The sequence below is a fragment of the Chionomys nivalis genome, chromosome 26 (assembly GCF_950005125.1).
Source record: "Chionomys nivalis chromosome 26, mChiNiv1.1, whole genome shotgun sequence".
Classification (NCBI taxonomy): Eukaryota; Metazoa; Chordata; class Mammalia; order Rodentia; family Cricetidae; genus Chionomys; species Chionomys nivalis.
Genome location: NC_080111.1, coordinates 14,771,390 through 14,796,742, shown reverse-complemented (window position 1 = coordinate 14,796,742; position 25,353 = coordinate 14,771,390). Strand labels below are relative to the sequence as shown.

The window sequence follows — 25,353 nt, the reverse complement described above, 5'->3', positions numbered from 1 at the left end:
CTGAGCTAGGCACAATTATTTCTGAGACAAGATCTCTCTACAGAGCTCTGACTGTCCTGGTACTCACTAAGTAGACTAGGCCGGCCTTAAACTCCCAGAGATCCATCTGCCTCTGACTCCTGAGTGCTGGGATTAAAGGTGTGCACCACCACCCTTGACTCTTAATTCACTAGCTAGCTCAGGTAGCCTTTGAATTCACCATCTCTGGCTTCTCTGTCCCGAGTGCTGGGATTGCCTTCTGGTGCCTGCACACCCACCCTGTAAATGTCAGGCCATGTGGGATAGGGTGACCATGTCTGCGGGTGAAGAGAATTGCCTCATGGGACTGCTCCTCCAGGAGCTCCCAGTAAACTCCTCAACAATGGAAAAGGCAGGTTAAGTTCCTAATCTACTAACCTTTATGATTTTAGTGAAACACCCCTGTGCAATCTCACTTGCAACTCCCCCCTTCCTTTTTTTTTTTTTTTTTTTTTTTGATTTTCGAGACAAGGTTTCTCGTGGAACTAGCTCTTGTAGACCAGACTGGCCTTGAACTCACAAAGATCCACCTGCCTCTGCCTCCCGAGTGCTGGGATTAAAGGCGTGCGCCACCACCGCCCGGCAACTCCCCCTTTCCTAAAGCTCTTGGGAGCAGGTGGCTGCCACTGTTCACTTTAACTGGAGAGGGTACTACCAGCGTGTGGCCAGCCTAGGAAAAACAGAGCCCACAAGCCCAAAGCGGCATGGAGTGTCTGTCACGGAAACGCCTGCCAGTGTAAATTAAAGGCTATCTGCTCCCAAGTTTGGGCTCCTTCTTAACCTCTTTGTGCTTTTCTTTTCATTCTGGAGACTTCTGGGGTGATGGAGGAGAGAAGAGTGGGGGAGAATGTGAGTTCACCTCTAAAGCCACATGGTTTCGTCAGTACAAATCATATGAGATTGCCCAGGCTTTGAAGAATGCGTCCTTGGGGCAGTTTCTCCAATCTGTGACCCAGAGGTCCCTTCTTATATATACAGAGAGCAGAGTGCTAACCAGAAAGCACATCAGCTATCACTTCCTGTGGCCGTGAACTATCGTCAGGTTAGTCAGAACTTACGAAACAGCCCACATGCTCTCTGTCTCTCTCTGGCCCCTACTACCGAGTGTGCATGCGTGTGTGTGTGTGTGTAGGCACGTACACTGGGAAAAGGAGAAAATCTTTTGAAGGTTCACTTTAAAAAGTGAGAATTAAACTGAAAGAAGCCAGGAAGCATCTGCAGCTTCGCACTTAGCCACATGCCCAGGGCTGATGAATGAACGGCAGGCCCCACAGAGCGCAGCTTTATCCACGACCTACCAGCCCATGAGCTGCACAGACTGGGCAGAGGCAACCCTGGACAGAAACCCAGTGATCACACTGATAGACGGTCACAACAACGACCCTGCCCAGCTTCCGTAACCAAACCTGAACGCAGGCAGAGCTTACTTAGGGTTTCATCAGCAGCCTCAAGTTCCCTGGCCAAACTCTCAAGCTATCCACTAACCTGAATGCTACTGCCAGGTGAAATTAAACTGGAATTAATCTGCCTCTTGCACACGCTGCTTATCTGTGTCTTTCGGATAACGCCTGAAAATTCCATAGAGAAGTTGTCCACAATTCAGGAGGCAAAGACAGATTACCAAGTACTACAAACCAGTCGGTACTTTATCCTTGAGCCAGCGAAACCTGAGCCCGCTTCCCCCCCCCCCCCACAGCCGGAGACTGCATTCTTGTGAGAAGGGCTCAGTTCCATCTGGTTGGTTCTTTCCCGGTTAGATAATCCCAGACGTATCCATGTAACATGCGAGCCGCTGTCAAACAGTGCTGAGCCATCTCCCCGGGACAGCTGTTTCACACAAGGGCTGCATTGTCTGAGGAGAGCGGGTGTCGGTTTCCCTTCAAGTGCTGGGAGACTCTGTCAGCTGCTTTGGCTCAAAGAAAGTCTTGCCCACTGCAGACATCCATTATTCTGTTATCTGGCCCCAAACCACTCTCGACTGGGAGGGTCGAAGGCTTAAATCAAGAACCAGTCTTTGTTCTGCTTGGCTTTTTATCGGGGGAAGTAATAGGTCCACACACCCAAAGAATGTATGGTCTTACTCTTCCGAAGATAGCTGGCTTGCTTTCCCTCTTCCCTGGGCTCCAGGTGAACTGGGAATGCCAAAAACTATTCACAGGGAGGAGTCGTCAGAATCTGGATAGCTGATGACCGCAGAGGCACTGAAAATGAGATGGAGCTTTCCTTCTCTAATAGAGGCCACTCTAACTCCCCACACGCCCAAATCTCTGATTTGCTTCAAGTAGTAATCCAGCAAACAGATTCCTTACCTCACTCTCTCTCCCTCCCCCGCCCCACTCCTTTCTTCTCCTCTCTCTCTCTCTCTCTCTCTCTCTCTCTCTCTCCCTCTCTCCCTCCTTCCCTGCCTCCCTCCCTCTCTCTCTTTCTCTCTCTCTCTGTTTTGGACTGTGGACATCTGTGTTTTGAACTTAGACATTTAAGTATCTCACATCTTATGAACATGAGGAGAGCTTCAGGGGCTGTAGCCTTCTGTGCAGGTATGTGTGTTGTTAGGAACAGAACCTAAAGCCTTGAACATGCCAGGCAAGCACTTGCCTGTACCCCAAGAACACCTGTGGGGGTCAGAGGTCAACCTGCGGGCGTGGGTTCTCCCCTTTGTCATGTGGTTTCTGGAACTGAATTTGATGGTCAGGTTTTGTGGCAAGCACCTTCACGTGCTCAGCCACGTCATGCCCCTCCACTGTACCATTTTTAAATGTACAATGGGAGGCACTAAATCCGTGCATCAAACATTTGAAATATTTAAAAATTGGGATAACTCTGAACCCTGTTCCTAACCCCATCTAAAATCTAACCTGGTTGTTGTTGGCTGGTAAGATTTTAGACAAATGAGCTAACCTAAACCTAATCCTAACCCTAACTGTAACCCTAATCACAATCCAGCCCTCATCCTGTGACTAACCCTAACCCTGACCTTAAACCTAACACTTTTCTTTTCGCTGTTTTGTTTAGTTTTTGTTTTTCAAGACAGTGTCTCTCTGTGCAGCTCTGGCTGTCCTGGAACTCACTCTGTAGACCAAGTGTGGCCTCACACTTAGAGACTGCCTCTGCCTCCCTAACCCTGAGTGCTGGGACTGAAGGCATGTGGCACCACTACTTGGCAAACTTAACAGTTTTCATAACCCTGGCCCTATTATAAATAAATAAATGAATACATAAATAAATAAATAAAATGCAAGCAAAGAAAAGTTGGGAAACTGAGCAAGTGCTGTGTTCAGAATTTCCCCTGTTCTCACTGTGTACCTGTGTCCGATGACTGTAAACATTAGGTCCCCTGGGAAATTTTTGTCAAATTTTCCCTCTTTTTTTCAGGAAAAAAGAACTCATGAAATGTATACCTTAACTGAAGCACAGGGACACTGGACTCTAAATAGACACTGTCCCTGACCCCTGAAGAGATGTCTTCTCTGCATAGGAAGCAAAGAACAATCACATGACCTGGACAACCCAGAAGCAGCTGCTTGATTTGTTTCTTTTTCTGTTATCCACAGATGAAAACAAACAAGAGTTGGTTACTTAGAATTTAGCTCTTCTCTGAAAACTGGGGCTGACTTCTTTCCCTACTGCTCTTCTTTGAAAGGAGAGACAGAAAGGAAAAAGAGAGAAGAAAGGTTGAATCAGAGAATTTAGGACACAGACTGAGGCCGTCACTGACAATCACCAAGAAGCCAGGGGCAAATATGCGTGGCAAGCTTTCCTGAGGGTCTTGCCAAGCAACACATAGTTTCATTATCTTGTCAGCTGTGGTGTGTGTCCTGTCAGACACTTCTGTGTTCTGTGACCTCAGACTAGGCATTGCCAGAGAGCTGTTGGGATGGCAAGGGAAAAAGGCATCTGTCAAAGGCTCCAGCTTTCTCCTAGGCAGCAGTTTCTCACAGGGTTTCTCCCACAGAGCGCTGGTTCCCGCTAACCTCCGTTTGCCTCATCTGAAACTGGCAATGGTTTGTCTTTGGAATTACCAGTTAACTTTAGAAATTGTTTAGGAATCCCAGCACATGAAAGCATGGCTCGGGGCATGAGATAAACGAGACTTGCTTCAAGTACTTGAGTGTCAAAACTGTTTCTCAGAAGCCGGGCAGGAACTATGGGGCTCACCGAGTTATCCACCGGGTTCTCTCACCCCTAACAAACCTATCCCCTACTCTGAGGAGCCCAATATCGTACAAGGGATGATCCTTGATGCTTTTATTGCAGAATTAATGGCTTGTTACTTGCTGTGATCTGAATGTTTTTATTCCTTTGAAATTCTATGTTGAAACTCTTCACTGAGGAGCAAGCCTAGAAGAGATGATTAGCAGGTGGTGTCTCACGCCTTTGATCCCAGCACGCGAGAGGCAGAGACAGGAAGATGTCGGAATTCAAGACCAGCCTGGTCTACAGAGTTCGAGGACAGCCAGGGCTACACAGAGAAACCTCTCAAAAGAAAAAAAAAAGAAAGGAAGGAAGGGAGAGGGAGGGAGGGAGGGAGGGAGGGAGGGAAGGAAGGAAGGAAGGAAGGAAGGAAGGAAGGAAGGAAGGAAGGAAGGAAGGGAAAATATGATTAGGTCATGGAGATGGAACTCTCAGGAACAGGATTAGTGACTTCCTAGATGAGGTCTGGCGAGCTTGCAGTGTCTCTACAGTGCATCAGGAAGGTCCCATGCTGGAAGCACAGTGGGCTGTAGCAAGGTGACCAGACTAACGTACTACTTACTACGCACTTTTTACTCAAGTAGGAAGAAAGGTGTTGCTAACTTAAAAAACTGGGGCCTGGAGAGATGGCTCAGTGGTTAAAAACACTGGCTGGGCTGTTCTTGTAGAAAACCTGGGTTTGAGTCCCGGCACCTACGTGGTAGCTCACAACTATCTACAACTCTAATCTTAGGGGACTCAACCCCCTCTTCTGGCTTCTGAGGGCACCAGCCATGCACATGGTGCATAGACATACATGCAGACAAAACACCCATACGCATAAAGTAAATAAATGAAAATTTAAAAAGTTTTATAAGATTAAATATGTCAAAGATTTAAATGTATACTTAATGATCCCATCTTATGTATCAGAGAGGATAGATATGTAAAGGAGAAAAAGACAAGAATAACTTCTTCCTGGGTTGTGGTGGCACACACCTTTAATTCCTGAACTCAGGAAGCAGAGGCAAGCAGATCTCTGTGAGTTCAAGGCCAGCCTGGTCCACAAAGCGTGTTCTAGGATAGCCAGAGCTATTACACAGAGAAACCCTATCTTAAAAAAAAAAACAAAAAAAAAAACAAAACCAAAACCCAAAACACTTCCTGCTGGAAGTAATGGCACTCATCTTTAATCCCAGCATTCGGGAGATAGAAGCAGTTGGATCTCTGTGAGTTCAAGGGCAGCCTGGCTATAAAGAGAGACACTGTCTCAAACAAAAACCACTGGGGGCAAACCTCTGTGAGTTCGAGGCCAGTCTTATCTACAGAGAAAGTTCCAGGACAGGCCACAAAGCTACAGAGAAACCTGGTCTCGGAAAAACCAAAAGAAAAAGAAGAATAACTTCTAACTTTATGAAGCTTTCCTCCTGAAAATAAGAACACAGACTATCACAAAGAGGCTGGAAGGCCTGAGAGTGGTTAGGCACCCCCAAAGTCCTGGCAGCCATACCCAGTGCACCCCGACAGCAAACCCAGCTTGGACAATAAACGGCATTACTTGGCAATGACCTATAGATTTACTCTCTCCTTCCTTTCTTTCTCCCTCCCTTCTGCCCTTCCTTTCATTTCTCTTTCTTTTTTGGTTGTTTTGAGAATGTATTTAATCACATTTCTCCCTTCCCATTCCCCCTCTAAACCCTCCCATATACGCCTCTGTCCCCTTCAACCTCATGACTTCCCTTTTCATCAATTGTTACCACGTGCATACATGTATCTAAAAATAAAATCCTAAACTTAACCTGTCCAGTTCATATATCGTCACTTTCTTTGTGTAGGGTTAGGGCCTTGTGGGTTTCTTTTCTCTCTCTCTCTTTGGAGAGCGAGTCTTACTGTTCAGTTGGAGCCTCTACTCGCCCCTGCACAATCCAGAGAGCCCCATTCCTCTCTCTCCAAACCCTGCCTGCTTCGAGAGTCTCCAAACAAAAGATAGGCACCAAAAAGCTCAATTCTGCATTCTTGGCAGCTATTGGAGCCCCACCCCCAAGTTGCCAGGCATCTAAATCCATGCCCAAGTGCTTAGCTTTTGACCATACTTGGGCACAAACCCAGTTTGTGGCAGACATGCCATCACCCCTCACGTACAACCTAAAAAATCTCCCTGCTTTAGTTTGGGGATGAGACTTTTCTGGCCCAATCTCTGGGATCAGAGAACCTACCTGAGAGTTGCTCTCAATAAACCTGTTATACTTTTTCAATTTGACTTGATCTGACTGTGTCAGCAGAGAAATTTACCACCTGGGGAGGGTGTGTGGCAAAAAAAAAACCCATTACTCACTCTGTAGTCCTGGCTGGTCTGGATTTTGCTATGTAGACAAGGCTGGCCTGAAATTCTTTTTGCAGCCCAGGCTGGTTTTGAACTCATAGAGACACTTGTCTGTGGCTCCAGAGTGCTGGGATCAAGGGTGTATACCACCAGGACCCAGCATAAATTCAATGTTTTTAAAGATATTTATTTATTTAATGTTTGTTTGTTTGTTTAAGTTTTTCAAGACAAAATTTCTCTGTAGCTTTGGAGCCAGTTCTGGAACTCCCTCTGTAGACCAGGCTGGCCTTGAACTCACAGAGATCCACCTGCCTCTGCCTCCCAAGTGCTGGGATTAAAGGCCTGCGCCACCACCATCGGCCAGATTGTGGATTTCTAGTCTATTAGTGTATTCGGCCTAAAGTTGCTTCCTACACAGCTACACAGTTTAAGGATACTTTGTACACAGAGAATAGTAACCTAACTGGATGTGTCAACAGACTGGTTAAAAAAAAAAGTTTCATTACATTTTGGGGAATATTATTTTCAGATGTGTGACTTTGTTGACACTGCAATTATTTAACTCTATGAAGCTGTGTTACTGTGACTGTCTAAAAACACTTAATGGTCCTAATAAAGAGATGAACAGCCAACAGTGAGACAGGAGGAAGGACAGGCGGGGCTAGCAGGCAGAAAGAACGTATAGAAGGAGAAATCTGAGAGGAGGGGGCAAGGAGAGGACGACATCAGGGGCCAGTTACACAGCAAGGCACAGAGAAAGAGGCAAAGAAAGGTATTCAGAAATAGATAAAAACCCAGAGGCAAAAGGTAGTCAGGATAACATAAGCTAAGAAAAGATGGCTGGAAACAAGCTAAGCTAAGGCCAGGCATTCATAACTAAGAATAAGTCTCTGTCTGTGATTTATCTGGGAGCTGGGGGATAGGCTCCCCAAAAGCCAAAAGAGTAAACATCATACAACAATTTGGGTCAATCAGAAGTGACCCAAAAGGGCTGGAGAGATGCCTCAGCAGCTAAAAGTACCTACTGCTTTTGCAGAGAACCTGGGTTTGGTTCCTAGCACCTCTTTGGAGGTTATCAATCATCCTTAACTTCAGTACCTGGGGATCTGATACTTTCTTCTGACCGTCATGGGCACCAGATAAACATTTGGTGCACATGACATATGCAAAGGTAAAATATTCATACACATAAAAATTCATAAAGAAGTCTTTAAAATCTTTTTAAAAATTTTATATATGTTGGTGTTTTGCCTGCATGTATGTCTGTATGAGGGTGTGAGATCCCATGGAATAGGAACCTCAGACAATTGTGAGCTGCCATGTGGGTGCTGGGAATTGAATCTGACTCTTCCGGAAGAGCAGCCAAGGCTCCCAACCACTGAGCCATCTCTCCAGCCATAAATAAGTCTTTAACAGAAAAAAAAAAAAAAAGGCAGTTAGCTGGCTATGCATGGTGTCACACACCTTTAATCCCTGTATCCAGGAACCAAATGCAGGTGGATCACTATAAGCTTGAGGACAGCCTGGCCTGCATAAAAATCCCAGGTCAGCTGGCCCTGCATAGAGATGCATGCCTATAACACCATTACTTGAGAGGCTAACATGCATTTATAATCCCAGCACTTGGGAGGAGGAAGTAGGAAGATCAGAAGTACAGAGCTTCCTTTTGCTTCTGAGCTCCAGGCTAGCCCCTGTCTCAAAAAAACAAATAGGCTAAACGATGCAATAAGCTGGGTTTCTGTGGGCCTATACACTATTTTAACATTGCATCTTAATAAAACCATACAGATTATAATTACCCAACACACACATGTACACACACATTGTGATGGCTATTAGTATTAATTATCAACCTGACAAAATCTAGAACCAACTGGGAGGTGAGCCTGTGTGTACGACTGAGAGATTATCTTAATTGTGGTGACTGAAGTGGGGAAGAGCTGCCCACTGTGGATGGCACCATCCCCTAGGTAGGGGATCCTGAGATGCACAGGAGGAAACAGCGAGTTGAGCGCTAATCTGTAGCTATTTGTCATTGTTTTCTTTGCATTGGTGGGACAGAGTGTGACCCCTGCTGCAAACTCCGGCAGCTGCGACCTCAGACGGTGGACTGGGAGCTGAAACAAGCCCATTTTCCCTTACATTCCATTTGTAGTGGGTCTTACCACAGAAACCGAAAAGAAACGAAGACATCTCTGGACCCTGTCGACTTGACACAAGGTAAAACACTCTGAGCGGCAGGAACCTCAACTAGGAAAATGGCCCCCTCTAAGGTGGGTTGTAGGCAGGGCATTTTCTTAATTAGTGATTGATGGGGCAGGTCCAGCCCGTTGTGGGTGGTTCCATCCTGAGCTGGCGGTCTTGGGTTGTATAAGAAAGCAGGCTGATAAGCCAGTAAGCAGCTCTCCTCCATGGACTTTGCATCAGCTCTGGTCTGCAGGTTCCTGCACTGCTTAAGTTCCTGTCCTGACTTCCTTCAATGATGAGGAGTGGAAGTGTGAGCCAAATAATCCCTTTCCTCACCAGCTTGCTTTTGCTCATGGTGTCTCATCGTAGCAAAAGTAACGGTAAGGCAGACTTTAAAACTAGGTAGAATTATTATTATTATTATTATGTTTTTTGACACAGAGTTTCTCTGTATTGCCCTGGCTGTCCTGGAACTCACTCTATATAGACCAGGCTGGCCTTCACTTTCTGTGAAGGAAGTCACAGATCTTGGGACTGGAAGAGGTGGCATCTGCTTAAGGGCTTTTTTCTTGAGCAGTCTAGCAGTTTCTGGTCTTTCAGTGGGATTGCCCAGCTCTTCCGGGAGTTTGGGTTTGGGGTGTGAAACAGAAGGTTATACAAGCTGAGCCGGCGGGAGCGCAAACGGGAAAGCTTACAAACACAAACCGGCACTGCCCACACCACAGTCACAGACACGAGTGGCGGCGGTACTTACTGTCCTCCGGGAGGTTGTTTTCCCGCTCTTCCCTCTCCATCTGCTGGCACCAGCCTTCCATGCGGTCCCGCTCTGCCTGGAGAAGCTTCAGGAACCAGTGGCCATCCCGGTGGCACACGGACCTTTGAACGGCCTCCAGAGGGTCTTCTGTGATAGAGTCAATCCAGGGGTCCGGAGGAGGCAGGATGGAGGGGTCAAAATCCGTGTCAAAGTCATCATCGGCTGCGCAGGCATGGTAATGGTTTCCCGAACCCTGGATGCTGACAGTGGATGTGCTGGCGTCCCGGGAGAACTGCCTGGCCATCGGGCCGGGACACGAATTGTCCTCTATAGATTCCAGAGAATTTTCCAGATTATCATGGAAGTCCAGGTCAGCCTGCACTGCAGTGGTCACACTGTTGGACCGAGTGAACCTGCGGAAGCTTGGGAGAGAAGAGACATGGGGTTTAGTTCCGGGATATTTATTTAAGTGTATCGAAGTACACGTTCTATTTTGGTGGATCTGACGAGGGGTGTGGTCGCATCTTCTCAGCGTTTAAAGGAACTGCTGGGAGTGACCTTTGGGGTGAATATGCTGGTTGCCACAGATATAAATCTTTGTTAAATATGGAATAATAAAGCATAAGTAATTTTATAGGTGGAGCAAAACACAGAGTTCCCGAAATCACTATGATGTCCAGTATCCGACTTCTTCCCCAGATCTGGGGTGGCTTTCAGATGGCCACTGGAGAAGCAAAACGTTCCCATTAGATTTTTGTGTAATTAGCTGAGAGATGGGGAGAACACTCATAATTACTGCATTTTCTAGGGACACCTCTTAGGAGAAAGATTTCCTAAACACTCGTTAGGTTTCTTTAAATTCAACTTTTTGCTCGGTAAGCATTCACCTGACTGGCCTGTAGGTCCACGTAATAACATGGTTCAGAGTCTTTGGGATAAAGACCAAGTTTACAGTTCGAGAGTTCTCCATGACTACCCTCCTGTGCTTTTGCTCGCTTTTCCACAATTCGTCAAATGTGGCAAAACACTGCTTATTAACGGACTTAGTTTGGGCAGTTCTCTCTCTTTCTCTGTCTCTCTGTTTTGTTTTGTTGAGACAGGGTTTCTTTGTATAGCCTCGGCAGGCCTGGAACTAGCCCAGTAGACCAGGCTGGGCTGGGACTCACAGAAGTCTGTCTGCCTCTGCCTCCTGAGTGCTGGGATTAAGGACATGCACCACCACTACCTGGTTAGTTTGGGCATTTTTATATGGATATTCATGAGATTTTTTTTTTAACCAAATAGTTCTGTGTATCTGTTGCTTACCCCTACTATGAAGGTGAGGACGTGTGGCCTGTCAGAGGGTTGTGATGGTTTCAAGTATCAATTTCTCTATACCCCATCAATACCACCTCTTGCTCTCTAGGTCTCTCTGTGTTTAATGTGTGTATTTGCATGTGTAGTATATGTGCATATGTTGGGAGCACACACACGTGCATACACACGAATCTAGAGCAACAGTTCTCAACCTGTGAGTCTGACCCTTACATTACGATTCATAACAGTAGCAAAATCACAGTTATGAAGTAGCAACAAAAATAATTTTATGGGGGGCTGGAGAGATGGCTCAGTGGTTAAGAGCATTGCCTGCTCTTCCAAAGGTCCTGAGTTCAATTCCCAGCAACCACATGGTGGCTCACAACCATCTGTAATGAGGTCTGGTGCCCTCTTCTGGCCTGCAGACATACACACAGACAGAACATTGTATACATAATAAATAAATAAATATTAAAAAAAAATAATTTTATGTCTAGGGATCACCACAGCATGAGGAACTGTATTAAAGTGTCGCAGCATTAGGGAGGTTGAGAACCACTGCTCTAGAGAAAGACATTGGTTATCCACCTTATTCCCTTGAGACAGGGTCTTTCACTGCACCTGGAACCAGGCCGATAGCCAAGAGGACCCAGTGAGCTTCTTGTTTCTGTTCCCCACAGTGCTGGGGCTATAGTCAGGCCTGTGAGTGCTGGGAATTTGAACTCAAGTCCTCGTGCTTAAGCGGGAAACATGTTTGAAGGAATTATTTTGATTTTACATATCTGAGTGTTTTGCCTGTATGTATAATATGTACGTACGTGTGAGCTTGCGCGCACGTGCCTGGTGCCCTTGGGCCAGGAGAGGGTGTTGAGTCCCCTGGAACTGGAGTTACAGACACTATGAGCCACCTCTGCAAGGGCAGCCAGTGCTCTTAACCACTGAACCGTCTCTCCAGCACCTTAGTTTTTTGTTAGCTTCTGGGTCCCACAGTCATGCATGCGCCATGGGCATTCAGGCATTCAGGCAAACTGCCTGGTCACCCCAGTGCATTAAGCGTGGTCACTTAATGCATCACACAGCTACGTAAGCCCTGTGCGCATGCGCTAGCCGGCCTTGCGCATGCGCCAGCCGGCCTTTAAAGGAGACATGCCCACTCCACCCTCTCTCTCTCACCGCATTGACACTTTGCTTTCAGACAGGACCCTGCGTTACTCTCCCCTCCCCGCCCCCGTTAATAAAACTCCTAAAGTGGGTTTCCTTGTGTATCCTGTGATTCGTTCTTGTAGCAGGTCGATTTCCAATTCATGTTTCACACGCAATAGCACCAACTGGAAGGGATTGTGCATTAAGCAAAGTCTGTGCAGCATTAAACAGCGGAGACATTTGCAATTCTCTGGGATTACCCCGTGTAAGTCAATTAAAACCAATGCTTGGAGTACATCAAAACAAAGGCCCAGATAACATGGGGAAGCAGTCATGTGAACAAGTTAAATCAAGTCGTCAAAAGGAGAAAGGATCATTATTTTTTCAAAAAAAATTCCATGTTTTCCCCTAGAGATTATATGTCAAGGAAAAGATGGCTGGAGGACTGGTCTGTGCTATTAAGGGTAAAGACAGGCTGGGCAGTGGTGGTGCACGCCTTTAATCCCAGCACTCGGGAGGCAGAGGCAGGCGAATCTCTGTGAGTTCGAGACCAGCCTGGTCTACAAGAGCTAGTTCCAGGACAGGCTCTAAAACCACAGAGAAACCCTGTCTCAAAAAACCAAAAAAAAAAAAAAAAAAAAAAAAGAGTAAAGACAGGCTGGGCAGTGGTGGCACACGCCTTTAATCCCAGCACTCAGGAGGCAGAGGCAGGTGGAAGCCAGCCTGATCTACAGAGTGAGTTCCAGGACAGCCAGGGCTACAGAAAGAAACAGTCTCGAAAAACAAAAACTAAACAACGACAAAGCGTAAAGCCACCCGCACACCTTCAGTCCCAGCACTTGGGAGGCAGAGACAGACAACCACATACACCATGATCCAGGCCACTTACTTCGGGGCATCTCATCACTTAACACTTGTAAGACACTGCATGTAGCCCCACATGGGAGCACAAGCCTCTAATCCAGTGCGTGGATCTCTGTGACTTCAAAGCCGGCCTGGTCTACACAGAGAGCTCCATAACAGCCAGAGCTACATAGTGAGACCTTTTTCAAACCACCTCACGCACATACAAAGAAAGGAAATCACATCTGTTGGCATGATCTGCTCTCGTTACTTCTGGAAACTTAATACTGGAAAGAACCGAAACGCGCGCGCGCGTGTGTGTGTGTGTGTGTGTGTGTGTGTGAAGAGAGTGGGGAGATTGTGTGTGGTGTACAAGCTTGAGAGTCATGTTAAGATGTCTCTTTGTTCTAACAAAGAAGGGCAGAAATTCAGGTAAAACGTCCCTTCCAGCAGCCACTCATTCCTTGGCTGGGTCTGTATTTTTTCCACTTTGTCCCTAAACGCTAAACATCGCTTCCTGAGGTTGAGCTTTCTCTCCTGCTGCCCATGTGTGACCTAGATGGCATTCATCACCGCTGCTGACATTCTGACTCTTCTAACTCAAAACTCAACACTGCAGAAATATTTAGGCTTCTTTCCCCGAGATCTCTGATTGCAGGGATCAGATTCCCAAATTCACTCTTGCCACTTGTGCCCCAGCAGCTCACACTCGGATGCACAGAGAAAACAGCTCACACTCGGATGCACAGAGAAAGCGGTGGCCTACTTCCCCATCTGCAGCCCCACGGAACTGTCCCGCCAGCATTCCTGACAGCCACAGTCTCCCGGCTGTGGATTGGGCAATATATCTACCTTCTTAAGAAAAACAACTTGGCAGAAGATTAATAGAAGTTTGCAGTTTAGCCACCCAGAAAGAAATAAAAAGTTAAGCTGAATGAGAACGGTTTGGGATTAAAAGCGGTGCCTTTGAACTCCAGCAACCCCGCACAAGCTGGGCCATCTTAGCCCTTGAGTCCAGTAAGCAAAGGCATTCTTCTCCTAGAGCTTTCAAAGGATGCTCTGCGCCACGAAACTGCTCTGTGTCTTTCAAGTGCAGACGCCCTTGGGGGTCAAGGGCGTGAGCGAGTTGTGACTGCTTTTCAGTTGTTGCCAGGTACACAGGAAAGGGTCACTAAGACTAATCTCCTCGAGTGGGGTAACCCTAAAGCTGAGCCTGGTCTGGTTGCTTCCAAACCCACACTTCCCAGTCTTGAAGCGCTTCCTTCCTGCTTGCCCTGCAGGCCAGCCAGTGCTCAGGCCTGGGACGCAGAAAACCTGGGATGAGAGAGTGGCTCAGCCGGTATAGGGGACAAAGCCCTGTGTGTTCTGAAGAGCGAGCCACAAGTCACCGGCTTGCAGTCCTAGTAAGGGCCTTTGTGCCTGTGAACAAGAGGGTGTTGAAAGACTTTCTACCCCACTGCCACAATTTTCTATGTGGAGCAGGTTACAGATGAACCTGTTACAGGTTCCTGTGTTACAGTTTTTATAAGATGGCAGGAATGGGGGGTAGGGGGAAGTGGGGATGGGGTGGGGACACGGGACACGGGACTGCCAGGTAAGCACATCTGCCATCTTCAGTGTATGTTTGTGTAAGGGCTGGGGTTTGAACTCAGGGCCAGGCGTGTACTAGGCTAGTGCTCACCTACACAGCCACACTCGAATTCTGACATCTCTGTGCTAATGGGCTGCATCTGCTCGGCCTACAACCAGTGCCTTACAAGGCATGTGGGGTTTAGGGAGAGTAATTCAGTCTTCCCTTGGCAGAGTCCCCAGCCTCTCCTCACCCTCTTTATCCTTCCATTTGCATAACGCTTGCCTTTCAGAGGTAACTCTGGCCACACAGATGGAAGTGCTAAGCTTAGGCTATTCTTTCTCCTTAGAAACCCTCAGTCTTCCCCAAGCTCCTGTCAAGGTTTATGTGGGATCTGAAAAGTATACCTCAGTGCGATGGCCATCTTGGTGCTTTGTGGACCGGCGCCAGTTCTGATCAAGACCCGACATAACTCATTATACAAACTAAACGTCAAAAGAAAGGGGTGGTAAGTCATGAGTCCTCTAAGAATGTGCTCTTTAGTCAGAGCTCCCAAGCCAGAAATGATCAAGCCATAAACCGCTGTGATGCAGCCCTCACCCAGAGAACTCCCTGCCACCTGGTGAGCCAGGCTAATGCTGTTCTATCTAGTCTGCAGAGCTGCTCACAGGAGGCACCCACTGCTCACATGAACTCCGCGGACGTCATTCTTTTGCCCAGAAATCTCTTTAAGACAGAGGACCAGGTTTCCGGCATGAAGACTCACACCAAGCTGAACAGGGGAGATGCACTGGCAGACAAGGGCAGAGGATGGGAAGTAAGGACAGTAGGTGACACCCAACAGCTTTTGAGAGGACCCATGTATTTCCCGTCTTCTTTGAGGAGGAGCTGGGATGTCCCTGATGGCTGTCACTATGGAAACTTGGTTCTATCTCTTGAAAGGTTCGGAAGAAATTACTTTGCCTTCAGAACTGGAGCAGAACCAGGTCTTGGCCACTGTTGCAAGGTAACCAACACAGGTGTGACAAGTCTCACTAACAATGAAAACAGTTTATGCTTATTTATGTCTATGAGTGTTTTGCTTGTATGTATGTATGTGTACTAACCGTATGCAGTGTTAAGGAGGCCAGAAGAGGGCGTCAGATCTCTTAGAATCATAGTTACAGACAATGGCTAACACCCAACTGGGTTCTGGAAACCAACCTAGGTCCTCTACAGGAACAGCAAGTGTTCGTAACTGCTGAGCTATCTGTCACTTCAGTTCCACTAATACATTTTAACACAGCTTTGGTTAAATGAAAGTCATAGTGAGCTGATTTCTTTATCTTTCTACAAACTAAATGATCTTAAAACAACAACAGCAACAAACACGCCAGGCAGTGGTGGCACACGCCTTTAATCCCAGCACTCGGGAGGCAGAGGTAGTGGATCTCTGTGAGTTCGACGCCAGCCTGGTCTACAAGAACTAGTTCCAAGACAGCTAGGACTGTTACACAGAGAAACCCTGTCTCACAAAACCCAACCAAACCAAACCAAAAATGATGCAAAATGGAAGAAAGAGAAAGAGGGAAGATAGAAGGAAAGGAAGAGAGGAAGGGGAAGAAGAAAAGAATGAAAGAAGGAGCAAAGAGGGATGGGTCAAGGGTGGTGTCACATATTCTGCAGCCCAGGACTAAGAGCTATAAACTTGAGGCTGTCTTGGACTTAGGCTAATTGTCAGGCATTTGAAATTTGAAACCCCTGAAGGCCACACCTCTAAAACTCATATGCACGGTTAGAAACTATTTGATTAGGTTACATCATTGTTAAGCAAAGGAAAGAGATTGTGAAGGGTGGGTGCTGGTTGTGGGGTCCTTGGGGAGACAGTGAGGGGGTGTGATGAATCCAGAATCTCGGTGAGCAAAACAGGGATGTAGCCTTGAGCTTAAAGTGGCTGTCTCTCTAGGCCCCTTGATTTTGACTACTTTTTTTTTTAATTTGTTTAATTGAAATCACAAAAAGCCCAAATATTTCCACAGTGAAGTCACTTGGGATCAGAGGAGGAATCTTTATAATGGTCATCATTGTGGGCAGAGAAAACATCGTGGTTTCGCTACAGCTTGCTTGCTCTGTTCAGTTTTGAGTCTGCTGTGAGAGCTTCTGTTTTGAAATGTAGGGTCTTGCGGGTTGGTGAGGTGGCTTACACACCACCAAATCTGATGATATAAACTGAATCCCTGGGACACATACAATGAAGGAGAGAACCAACTGACTCCTGTAAGCTCTCCTCTGACTGCCGACACGCATCTGCCCACTAAACAAACAAACATACAGGGTCATATGTAGCCCAGGTCGATCTCAAACTTGCTATGTAGCCAAGTTTGAGCCTGAACTCCTGACCCTCCTACCTTCACTTCCCAGACGCTAGGATTACAGGAATGTGCCACCATATCTGCCTCTGAGCTGTAAGCTTTGATAATTTGAAGGAAAGAAGAAAGGTCTTTTTAACTCAGAAGTAGGTCACTTCTGGAAATGCTCATGGAGATGGAGACAATTTTGATGGAAAACCAAAAGTATAAGAATTTTCTTCACAAATCCAGTAGTGACGTGTGTCTTTAAACCCAGCACTTGAGAGGCAAGGGCACGTAGATCTGAGTTCGAGGCCAGCCTGAACTACAGAGTCAGTTCCAGAACAGCCAGGGCTGCTACACAGAGAAAACCCGTCTCATAAAAAACTAAAACAACACCAAAAAAGAGTTCTGTTCACTGAATCTTTGTTTCTGGAGACGGGGAATGGCTCTCATCACAGGGGGCTCAGTCTGTATCTGCAGATGGGCTAGAATGGCAGGAGTTATTTGCAAGACGATTTTATTGTTTTGATAGAGGATCTGATGGTGTAGTTCAAGCTGTTCTCAAACTCATAGTCCCCCTGTGTGAGCTTACAACTATGATACCCAGCTCTCAAGCACGTCTTAGTGCCAGGACATCTTCCCTACCTCTAGTCAGTGTACGCTTAAGGTCTAAGTACCAAGCACAAAGGAAAAGGTGTGTGGGGGAAGTAGGAAGGGGTCTCCATAGGTGGGAGGTCAAGCAGCACAGAGATTTTTCTATGCAAGTCAGAATATCTCTCTGTACCAATTCCCTTTCCACCAGCATACAGCAATGTTCCTGGTTCTCCCCTAAAGTGAGTAATCACATTCTACATTCACAAAGCATGCATTCTTAAATTAGGGTCATCCTTTGACCCTGTGTTGGGTGCCTGATCCCTGACAGATGGAACTACTTTAGAAAGCAGTGGAAACTCCAGGAAGTAGGGCCTTGCTAGAGGAGCAAGGTCACTAGCGGCACGTCACTGAAGGGAATTTTTGTTTCTTTCATTCTCTGATTCTCTGCTGTCATATAGTTGAAGAACCTCATCACATGTTCCTGCTACAGTGACATTCTGCCTCAGCGCATGGCTCCAAGAATCCATGAACTGATTGCCCTGAAACCAATCAGTTAGGACAAAATATACTTGAAGCTGTTTTTTGAGATATTTTGATCCCAGCAACACAAATAAGCAAGCAGATATAAGTGACACAGAAAACTGGTTCCAGAAGTGGGGTCGCTGTTGTGACTAAAATCTGATCGTGTAGCTCTTGAGTCTTTGAAATTGGTTCTAGAAGTGGGGTCGCTGCCGTGATTAAAATCTGACCATGTTGCTCTTAAGTCTTTGAAAATGGTTCCAGAAGTGGGGTTACTGTTGTGACTAAAATCTGACTGTGTAGTTCTTAAGTCTTTGAAACTGGTTTAAAGGAAGAATTTTAAGGAGTATGGTATTGCAGCCTTGAGAATCCCCACAATTATAAGAAGAAGAACCAAACAGGTGATTCCGGCAAAAATTCAGAAGACCAGAGTGTTGACAGAAATGTGGACAGTCAACATTAGGTCTTGATGTTTAAGCTGGGAATGAGGATTTTTTTTCCTGTGTAGCCCTGGATGTCCTGGAACTTGCTTTGCAGGTCAGGCTGGCCTCGAACTCACAGAGATCTGCCTGCCTCTGCCTCCTGAGTGCTGGGCAGAAATGTGCCACCACCCCTTGGCAGGAACAAAGATTCTATTGGGAAATGGACTAGAAGCTCTTCATATTATACTCTGGCAAAGAACTTGTCTATGTTTTGTCCTTGTCCTAACTCTTTGGGGAGGCTCAGGAGACTAGTGGCATGCTTGTGATCCCAGTACTTAGGCAGGAAGACTGTCACAGGTTCAAGGCCACTCATAAACCACAAGTTCAGGCCCAGAGAGTAAGTTTTGATTTCTCAAGTCCAGTGTCATTCAAAAGCAGTCAGATGCTTTTGTGTTGGGACAATAAGTGAGGTTTCCTGGAGGACATTCAGGAATCGACCAGACCTCACCCATGGCAGATTCAAGAGTAGAAAAATGAAGTTGTTTGAAAAGTTCTTTCCCTTGAGAAGAGAGTACTTCCATCACACCCTGTTTGCACAGGGCTACCACAGACGATCTATTAAGGAGTTATTTCACCGTGCACAGCCACCCAGGCACTCCAAACCCAATGGAGCCACGGTCACAGAGAGAGGCCATGTGTCCTGTAAATGAAAAGGCCACAGAGGTGAGTTCTGTCCATTACATCAACGTGTTTTAGACATCGAGTTACAGGATGTAGCGTTTTCTCTGTTAGGTTTTTACTCTGATTTTGTTCTTCTTTTCTATGTTTTTCCTTAGGATATTATATGTTGGAGGCATGTAACCTGCTTGCTTGTTTGTTTATTTTTCAAAACAGTGTAGCTTTGGCTGTCCTGGAACTCACTCTACAGGCCATGCTGGCCTCAAACTCACAGAAATCCACCTGCCTCTGCCTCCCAGTGCTGGATGAGACCCTAGTCTCACCCAAACAAACCAACACATTTATTTATTTACTTAATTTTAAAACTATGTATTTACTTTTGTTTAATGTGTATATGCGAGTGCCTGCTTATATGTCTGTGCACTATATTTGTGCCTGGTGCCCTCAAAGACTGGAAGACGCTGTCACTGTCTCCTGGAACTGGAGTCACAGCTGAAGTTGCCATGTGGGTGCTGGTGTCCTCTGCTAGAACAGCAAGTGCTCTTTATCACGGAGTTATCTCTCTCCCTCAAATCAATAAATAAGTGAATGCCAGCTAGCTGGACAGCCACACACAAAAGGATAACTTTGTATCTTTATCTCATCTCATATTTAAAAATTAGCTCGGGGCTGGAGAGATGGCTCAGAGGGTAAGAGCACTGGCTGCTATTCCAGAGGTCCTGAGTTCAATTCCCAGCAACCACATGGTGGTTCACAACCATCTGTAATAAGACCTGGTGCCTTCCTTGCCAGCAGTACATTGTATACTTAATGAATAAATAAATCTTAAAAAAAAATTAGCTCAAAATGAACCAAAGGTCAAATTAAGATCTGAGGCTATGATAGTCTTAGAAGAATATATGCAGCCAAATCTTGACCTTAGATTTGGTAATGATTTCTTTTTAAAAAATTATTATTAGTTTATTATTATGTGTATGTGTATTCTGTCTGCATGTATGTTTGTGCATCATATTCATGCCTGGTGCCCAACCAGAAAAGGCCATTGGATCTCCTGGGACTAGTATTACAGATGGTTCTGAGCTGCAATATGGATGCTAGGAATTGAGTCAGGGTTTTCTGGAAAAGGGGCCAGTGCTCATAGTCCCTGGCTGCCCATCTCCTCAACCCCTTGGGAATGATTTCTTTTTTTTATTTTTATTGATATTTACTGTGCTCAACATTGTTCTCTGCTCCCCTCTCTGCTTCTCTCCTCCCCCAAGGTCCACATGCTCCCAATTTTCTCAGGAGATCTTGTCTTTTTCTACTTTCTACCTCTCATGTAGATTAGATCTATGTAAGTCTCTCTTAGTGTCCTCATTGTTGTCTAAGTTCTCTGGGATTGTGGTTTGCAGGCTGATTTTCTTTTCTTTATTTTTAAAAAGGTAATGATTTCTTAAGCAGGATACTGACACTATAAGCAGCAAAACAAAGATTAAAAACTGGACTTTTTGAAAATTAAAAACTGGTGTCTCAAATGACCCTATACAGAGAGTGGAAAGCCAGCTCATAGAATGTGGGGAAATAATACATTTTCAATTTTATAAAGATCTAGTGCGTATTTGTATTTGCACATAAAATATGCAAATCTTAAATTACTGACTAACAGAAGAACAACCCAATTTATATAAGAAAAGGGAAACAACTTGAACAGACGCTCTCCAAAGAGACATACGATTGTCCAATAGATTCATGATAAAACAACCAATATCACTGTTCATTAGAGAAACTCAAATGAAAGTTCTAATGAGTTACCACTGCCCACCCACCAAGACGACACAGAAGGAAAAAAAAAAGGTAGTAACAAGTGTTAGTATTCCTCAACCAAACACAGAACTCGCGAGGTTTTCCCTGAACTCACGGTATAGACCAGAGTGACCTCAAACTCAGAGATGTCTCTGGAGTGCTGGGATCACATGCATGTGCCCCTAAAGCTAGCAAGTTGTTGCTTTACGCTTTCAAACATTTGCTTACTTTGTATGTACATATGTGTGGGGGTGTGCACATGCCCCTGCACGTGTATGGAGGTCAGAGGCCAACTTATGGACCTTGGTTCTCTCTACCATACAGGTCCCAGGGATCAAACTCAGGTCTTTAGACTTAGTAACTGGCGTGGGACTCTCTGGCACGGGCTTTTCAAAATTTTCAAAACAAGGAGAAAACTTAGGTTGTGATGTTCCTCTTTTCTGTTTCATTTGATTATTTTATACGCATGGGTGTTTTGCCTGCAGGGATGACTGTGTACCACAGGTGTGCCTGATGTCTTTAGAGATCACAAGAGGGTGTTAGAACCCCTGGGACTGTGGTGGTAGTGACAGCACTTGTGAGCTGCCATGTGGGTGCTGGGAATCAGACCCACGTTAACTGCCAGAAAGGCCAGTGCTCTTAGCAGGTGAGCCATCTCTCCAGCCCCTACTTTTCTTAGTATTAGCTGATTTATTCAACAGTACACAATCCTTATTTTAAAAAGACAGTATAAAGAGAAGAGCTACGGGCACCACAGACACAGGTGGTTTTTGTTTTTCTAATTACTCCGAAGCCCATCAGTTATAAACTTTTCCCACATCCCTCTGTCTCTGCCTCTGAGTAAATCTGCGTAGTCCTTTTATCGGGAGAGCAGTAATCACCTCCCTTTCTGTGTCCACTGCTGGGGTCAGAATCGCCAGTGGGCCCAGTGACAAAGGACAGTTTAGAGTCACCAGGCAAATGCAATCCTTCTTCGGGAAAGGGGCCCCCTGGAAGCCCCAGGCTTTCTTACCTTAGTCAACAGAAAGGATTACTGTCCTGGAGCGGCCAATTATCAGCTTGGAAGCCTAGAAGACTTCACAGGAATTCCTGAGAGCCGGCAAAAGGCTGGGGCAGCCATAGGAGGCCTTTCACCCAGGGCTGTGGAGGAGGGTTCCGCCCTTCATGTTAGCAAATACATATATACCCCTTGGATCCTGTGGGTAGCGCAGCTAGCAGGAACGGGGAGGGGGGGGGAAGGGGGACGGGGACGACAGCTGATGTTGACGAAGGTGATGACTTTGGTTTAAGAGAACAGCCTCCTTGCAAAAAGTGATTGGGGCATTTACACAACCGACCTTTGGACAGCATGGTCCCTACTGTGACGCTGTCCAGCAGAGGGGACATGGCACATGGGTTAACCGCGATATTCTGAGGATGTCCTGGGGCCCCACAAACTCTGCAACATTCCATGCCCATACCTTTTCTTGGAGCAGATCTCTGCCTAGCTTATCTTGTTTATGTATTTCTTTATCAAAAACCTATGAACTAATTTGTTTGAACTCAGAACTCTGAAGTCCCCTGCTCAGCAAACAGGCAGTCAGGTTGTTACCTAAACAACTTTCAAATTAAAGACCATTCAGAAAGGCCAGGAGTGTCCTGGCCTCTTGCATCTATCTATCTTTCTTTCTTTTTTTCTATTTTTCTTTCTTTCTTTCTTTCTTTCTTTCTTTCTTTCTTTCTTTCTTTCTTTCTTTCGGCTCTGTTTTCTTTCTTTTCTCACTTTTTGTGAGGCTGGCACTTCTTAGCCTTCAGTCTGTTTGGGGAAGGAAGCCTGGGTTATTATCAGATATTCAGTGTGAACACAGCTGGCTCCTCATTAACACTACATAATTGGTGTGTGTGTGTGTGTGTGTGTGTGTCCAGTCACCATGAAGGAATCTCAACCGCCCAATTCTGCCTTGTAAGATGGGATCTAAATAAGCTGCCACCAGCGGAATTATAGAAAGGAACTGTAGGAGAAGATGAAAGAAACCCTTCATGTCTGACAATGGGTTTCTTTCAGGGAAAGCCACTGATATCTTTGTGCGAGCCCATTTACTTCGCAGAAAGGCCAACTACAAAGTGGCCCCTGGCGGAACATTCTAGAAGGCTAAGCACTGAAATTACCGTCAGCCCTTCTAGGGGATTAATTAACTTGTTTATTCCTTTAGTTGTTTGTGTTTTGAGACAGAGTCTCACTATACAGTCTGTCCTGGAGCTCACTATGGAGCATAGGCTGGCCTCAATTCACCGAGATCCACCTACTCTGCCTGGAGAGTGCCGGAATTAAAGACGTACTCCGTCACGCCCAGAGTTGCCAATAATTTTTCAAGAAAGTATTATGAAGGCTCAGCAGTTGAGAGCTCACAATGCTCTTTCAAGAGGACCTGAGTTCAGTTCCCAGACCCAAACCTGATGGCTCTGGTCTCTGTGGGCACTTGCACAGATGCCCGTACAGATGCATACACATAATAAATCCTTTAAAATTACTAATGTTTGTATGTTGTGTGTGTGAATGCATGCATGTACATGTGTGGATGTATGTGCATGTGTGTGTATATGTGTTATGTGTGCGTGTGTGTGTGCGCTCACGTGTGCAGGTTTGTTAAGGTCAGAGGAGACAGTTCTCTCATCAGGCTTGTGTGGGGAGTCCCTTTTCCTATCAAGACAGTTTCCACTGCACTGTCAGCCAGAGATGGGCGAGCATCAGGGCATTTCTAAGAAGATAGACTGCTTGACTGTGGAGGAAGTCTCTGAAGAAAAATATAAGATTAAGGTGGTCTCTCTCTCTCTCTTGTCTGTTTATTTGTTTTTCGAGACAGGGTTTCTCTGTGTAACATCCCTGGCTGTCCTGGAACTCACTCTGTAGATGGCTCAAGGTGGGCCTTGAACTCACAGAGATCTGCCTGCCTCTGCCTCTTAAGAGCGTGATTCAAGGCAGGTGCCACTACCTACTAGCGACCTTTTCTGTTTAAATTATTATTTTACTTTATGTGTATGGCTGTTCTGCTTGCATGGGCGTCTGTGCAGCATGTGTGTCCCTGGTGCCCATGAAGGCCAGAGTAGGGCATCTGGAACTGGAGTCACAGACCACTGTGAGCTGCCATGTAGATGCTGGTAACTGAACCCGAATCCTTCGGAAGAGCAGCCCGTGTGCGCTTTACCTCTGAGCCATCTCTCCAGCCCCCTTCTCTTGTGTTTTGAAAAGGTTATACTATTGCTTTTCTTTAAAATTTCTGCAAGCATATGAGCACGTGTGTCCCACAGTCTACACACGTGGAGGTCGGAGGGCAACGTTTGGAGTCAGTGACTTCCTTCCGTCATGTCTGCAGGCTGGGTGCTGAGCGACTCTGTGTCCTGAGCCTTCTCAGCAGCCCTGCTTTTTTATAGCTTTGTCTTTACAGCCATGCTGTGTGGCACGATCCTGGCAAACGTGAGGAGGGCATCCCGCATGCCCGGCACTGCACTAAATGTTTCATATGCCAAACAACACATCCCCACAACCACCGATGTTGATATTATTATCTATCCTCTCTTTCACAATTAATACATTTAAGTTTTTAGGAATGGTTTGGAGTTCATAGCAAAATTCTATAAAATGTCGAGTTCCCATGAACCTCCTCTTCATTTAGATATCAAAATCCTTCACTAGAATGTTATATTTGGTACAAATGGTACCTCCACGTTACCAAACGATGGTGTTCGTTGGGGTTCACTTGCTTTGGTTGTTTCTTTCCCACCCATCTCCCCACCCCCCTTCTTTTTTTAGACAGGGTGTCATTTAGCTCATCTTTGTAGCTGAGGTTGGCCTTGGGAGAGTTCTCTTAACCTCCCAAGTCCCGAAATTACAGGTTGTGCGACCACGCCCAGCCAGAGTTCAGTCTTAGTATCTGCTGTATGTTCTACTGCTTTCGATAAATGCGCTCTAACATGCAGGCTCCATTATAGTTTGGTACAGAGGGGTTCACGGCCCCGAAAATTCTGTGTTGCCTCTGGCCATCCCTCTCACCCCCAACCCTTGGCAGCCACAAACCATTTCTGTTTCTACTATGGCGTTCTCTTTAACGCCAGCTAAACACAATGATATGGTGTGTCACCTGTTTAGATTGGCTTGTTCTGGGACAGCGCTTTCGTCCATGTTTTTTTTTTTTGTTTGTTTGTTTGTTTTGTTTTTGTTTGTCCTGCATGACAGCTTTTCTGGTTGCTTTTTAAGAATTTTTTAAAAAGATTTATTTATTTATATGTATGGGTATTTTGCGGGCATGCTTGATGCCATGAATTCCCCGGACCTGGAGTTACAGAGAACCATAAGCTGCCGTGTGGGTGCTGGGAATTGAACTGGGGTCCTCTGGAGGAGCAGCCAGTGCTCCGAACCACTAAGACATCGCTCCAGCCCTTGTTTTGAGAACGTTCTGATATGTTTATTTATTTGTTGTGTGTGTGAGTGTGCTTGTGTGTGTACCTGTGTGCATGTGTGCAGGAAGAGGGTATCTGGGGGCACTCCCCATTTGTCCCTCTGAGGAAAGGTCTCCCTGAACTTTGGGTTTGTTTTCTCAACTAAGCCAGAAGATCAATGAGCCCCTGGGATCCTTTCTCTACCCAGCCAGGGCTGGCAGGGGAGACAGGCGTTTGCGGAGAAACCGGAATTGCTATGTGGGGCTGGAATCTGAACACCAGTCCCCACTGGAGAGTAAGTACTTAAT

General features: G+C 46.0%; 1 protein-coding gene across 12 annotated transcripts in view; it reads right to left on the bottom strand.

Moving 5' to 3' along the window:
* Dlgap1 (DLG associated protein 1) overlaps positions 1–25,353 on the bottom strand; it is a 763,362-nt gene that overhangs the window by 16,666 nt on the left and 721,343 nt on the right. For all 12 annotated transcript variants that reach the window (XM_057758282.1, XM_057758281.1, XM_057758279.1 and 9 more), the window contains one exon: positions 9,453–9,874. In XM_057758282.1, coding sequence (XP_057614265.1) covers positions 9,453–9,874 — 422 coding nt within the window. The remainder of the gene's footprint in view (positions 1–9,452; positions 9,875–25,353) is intronic.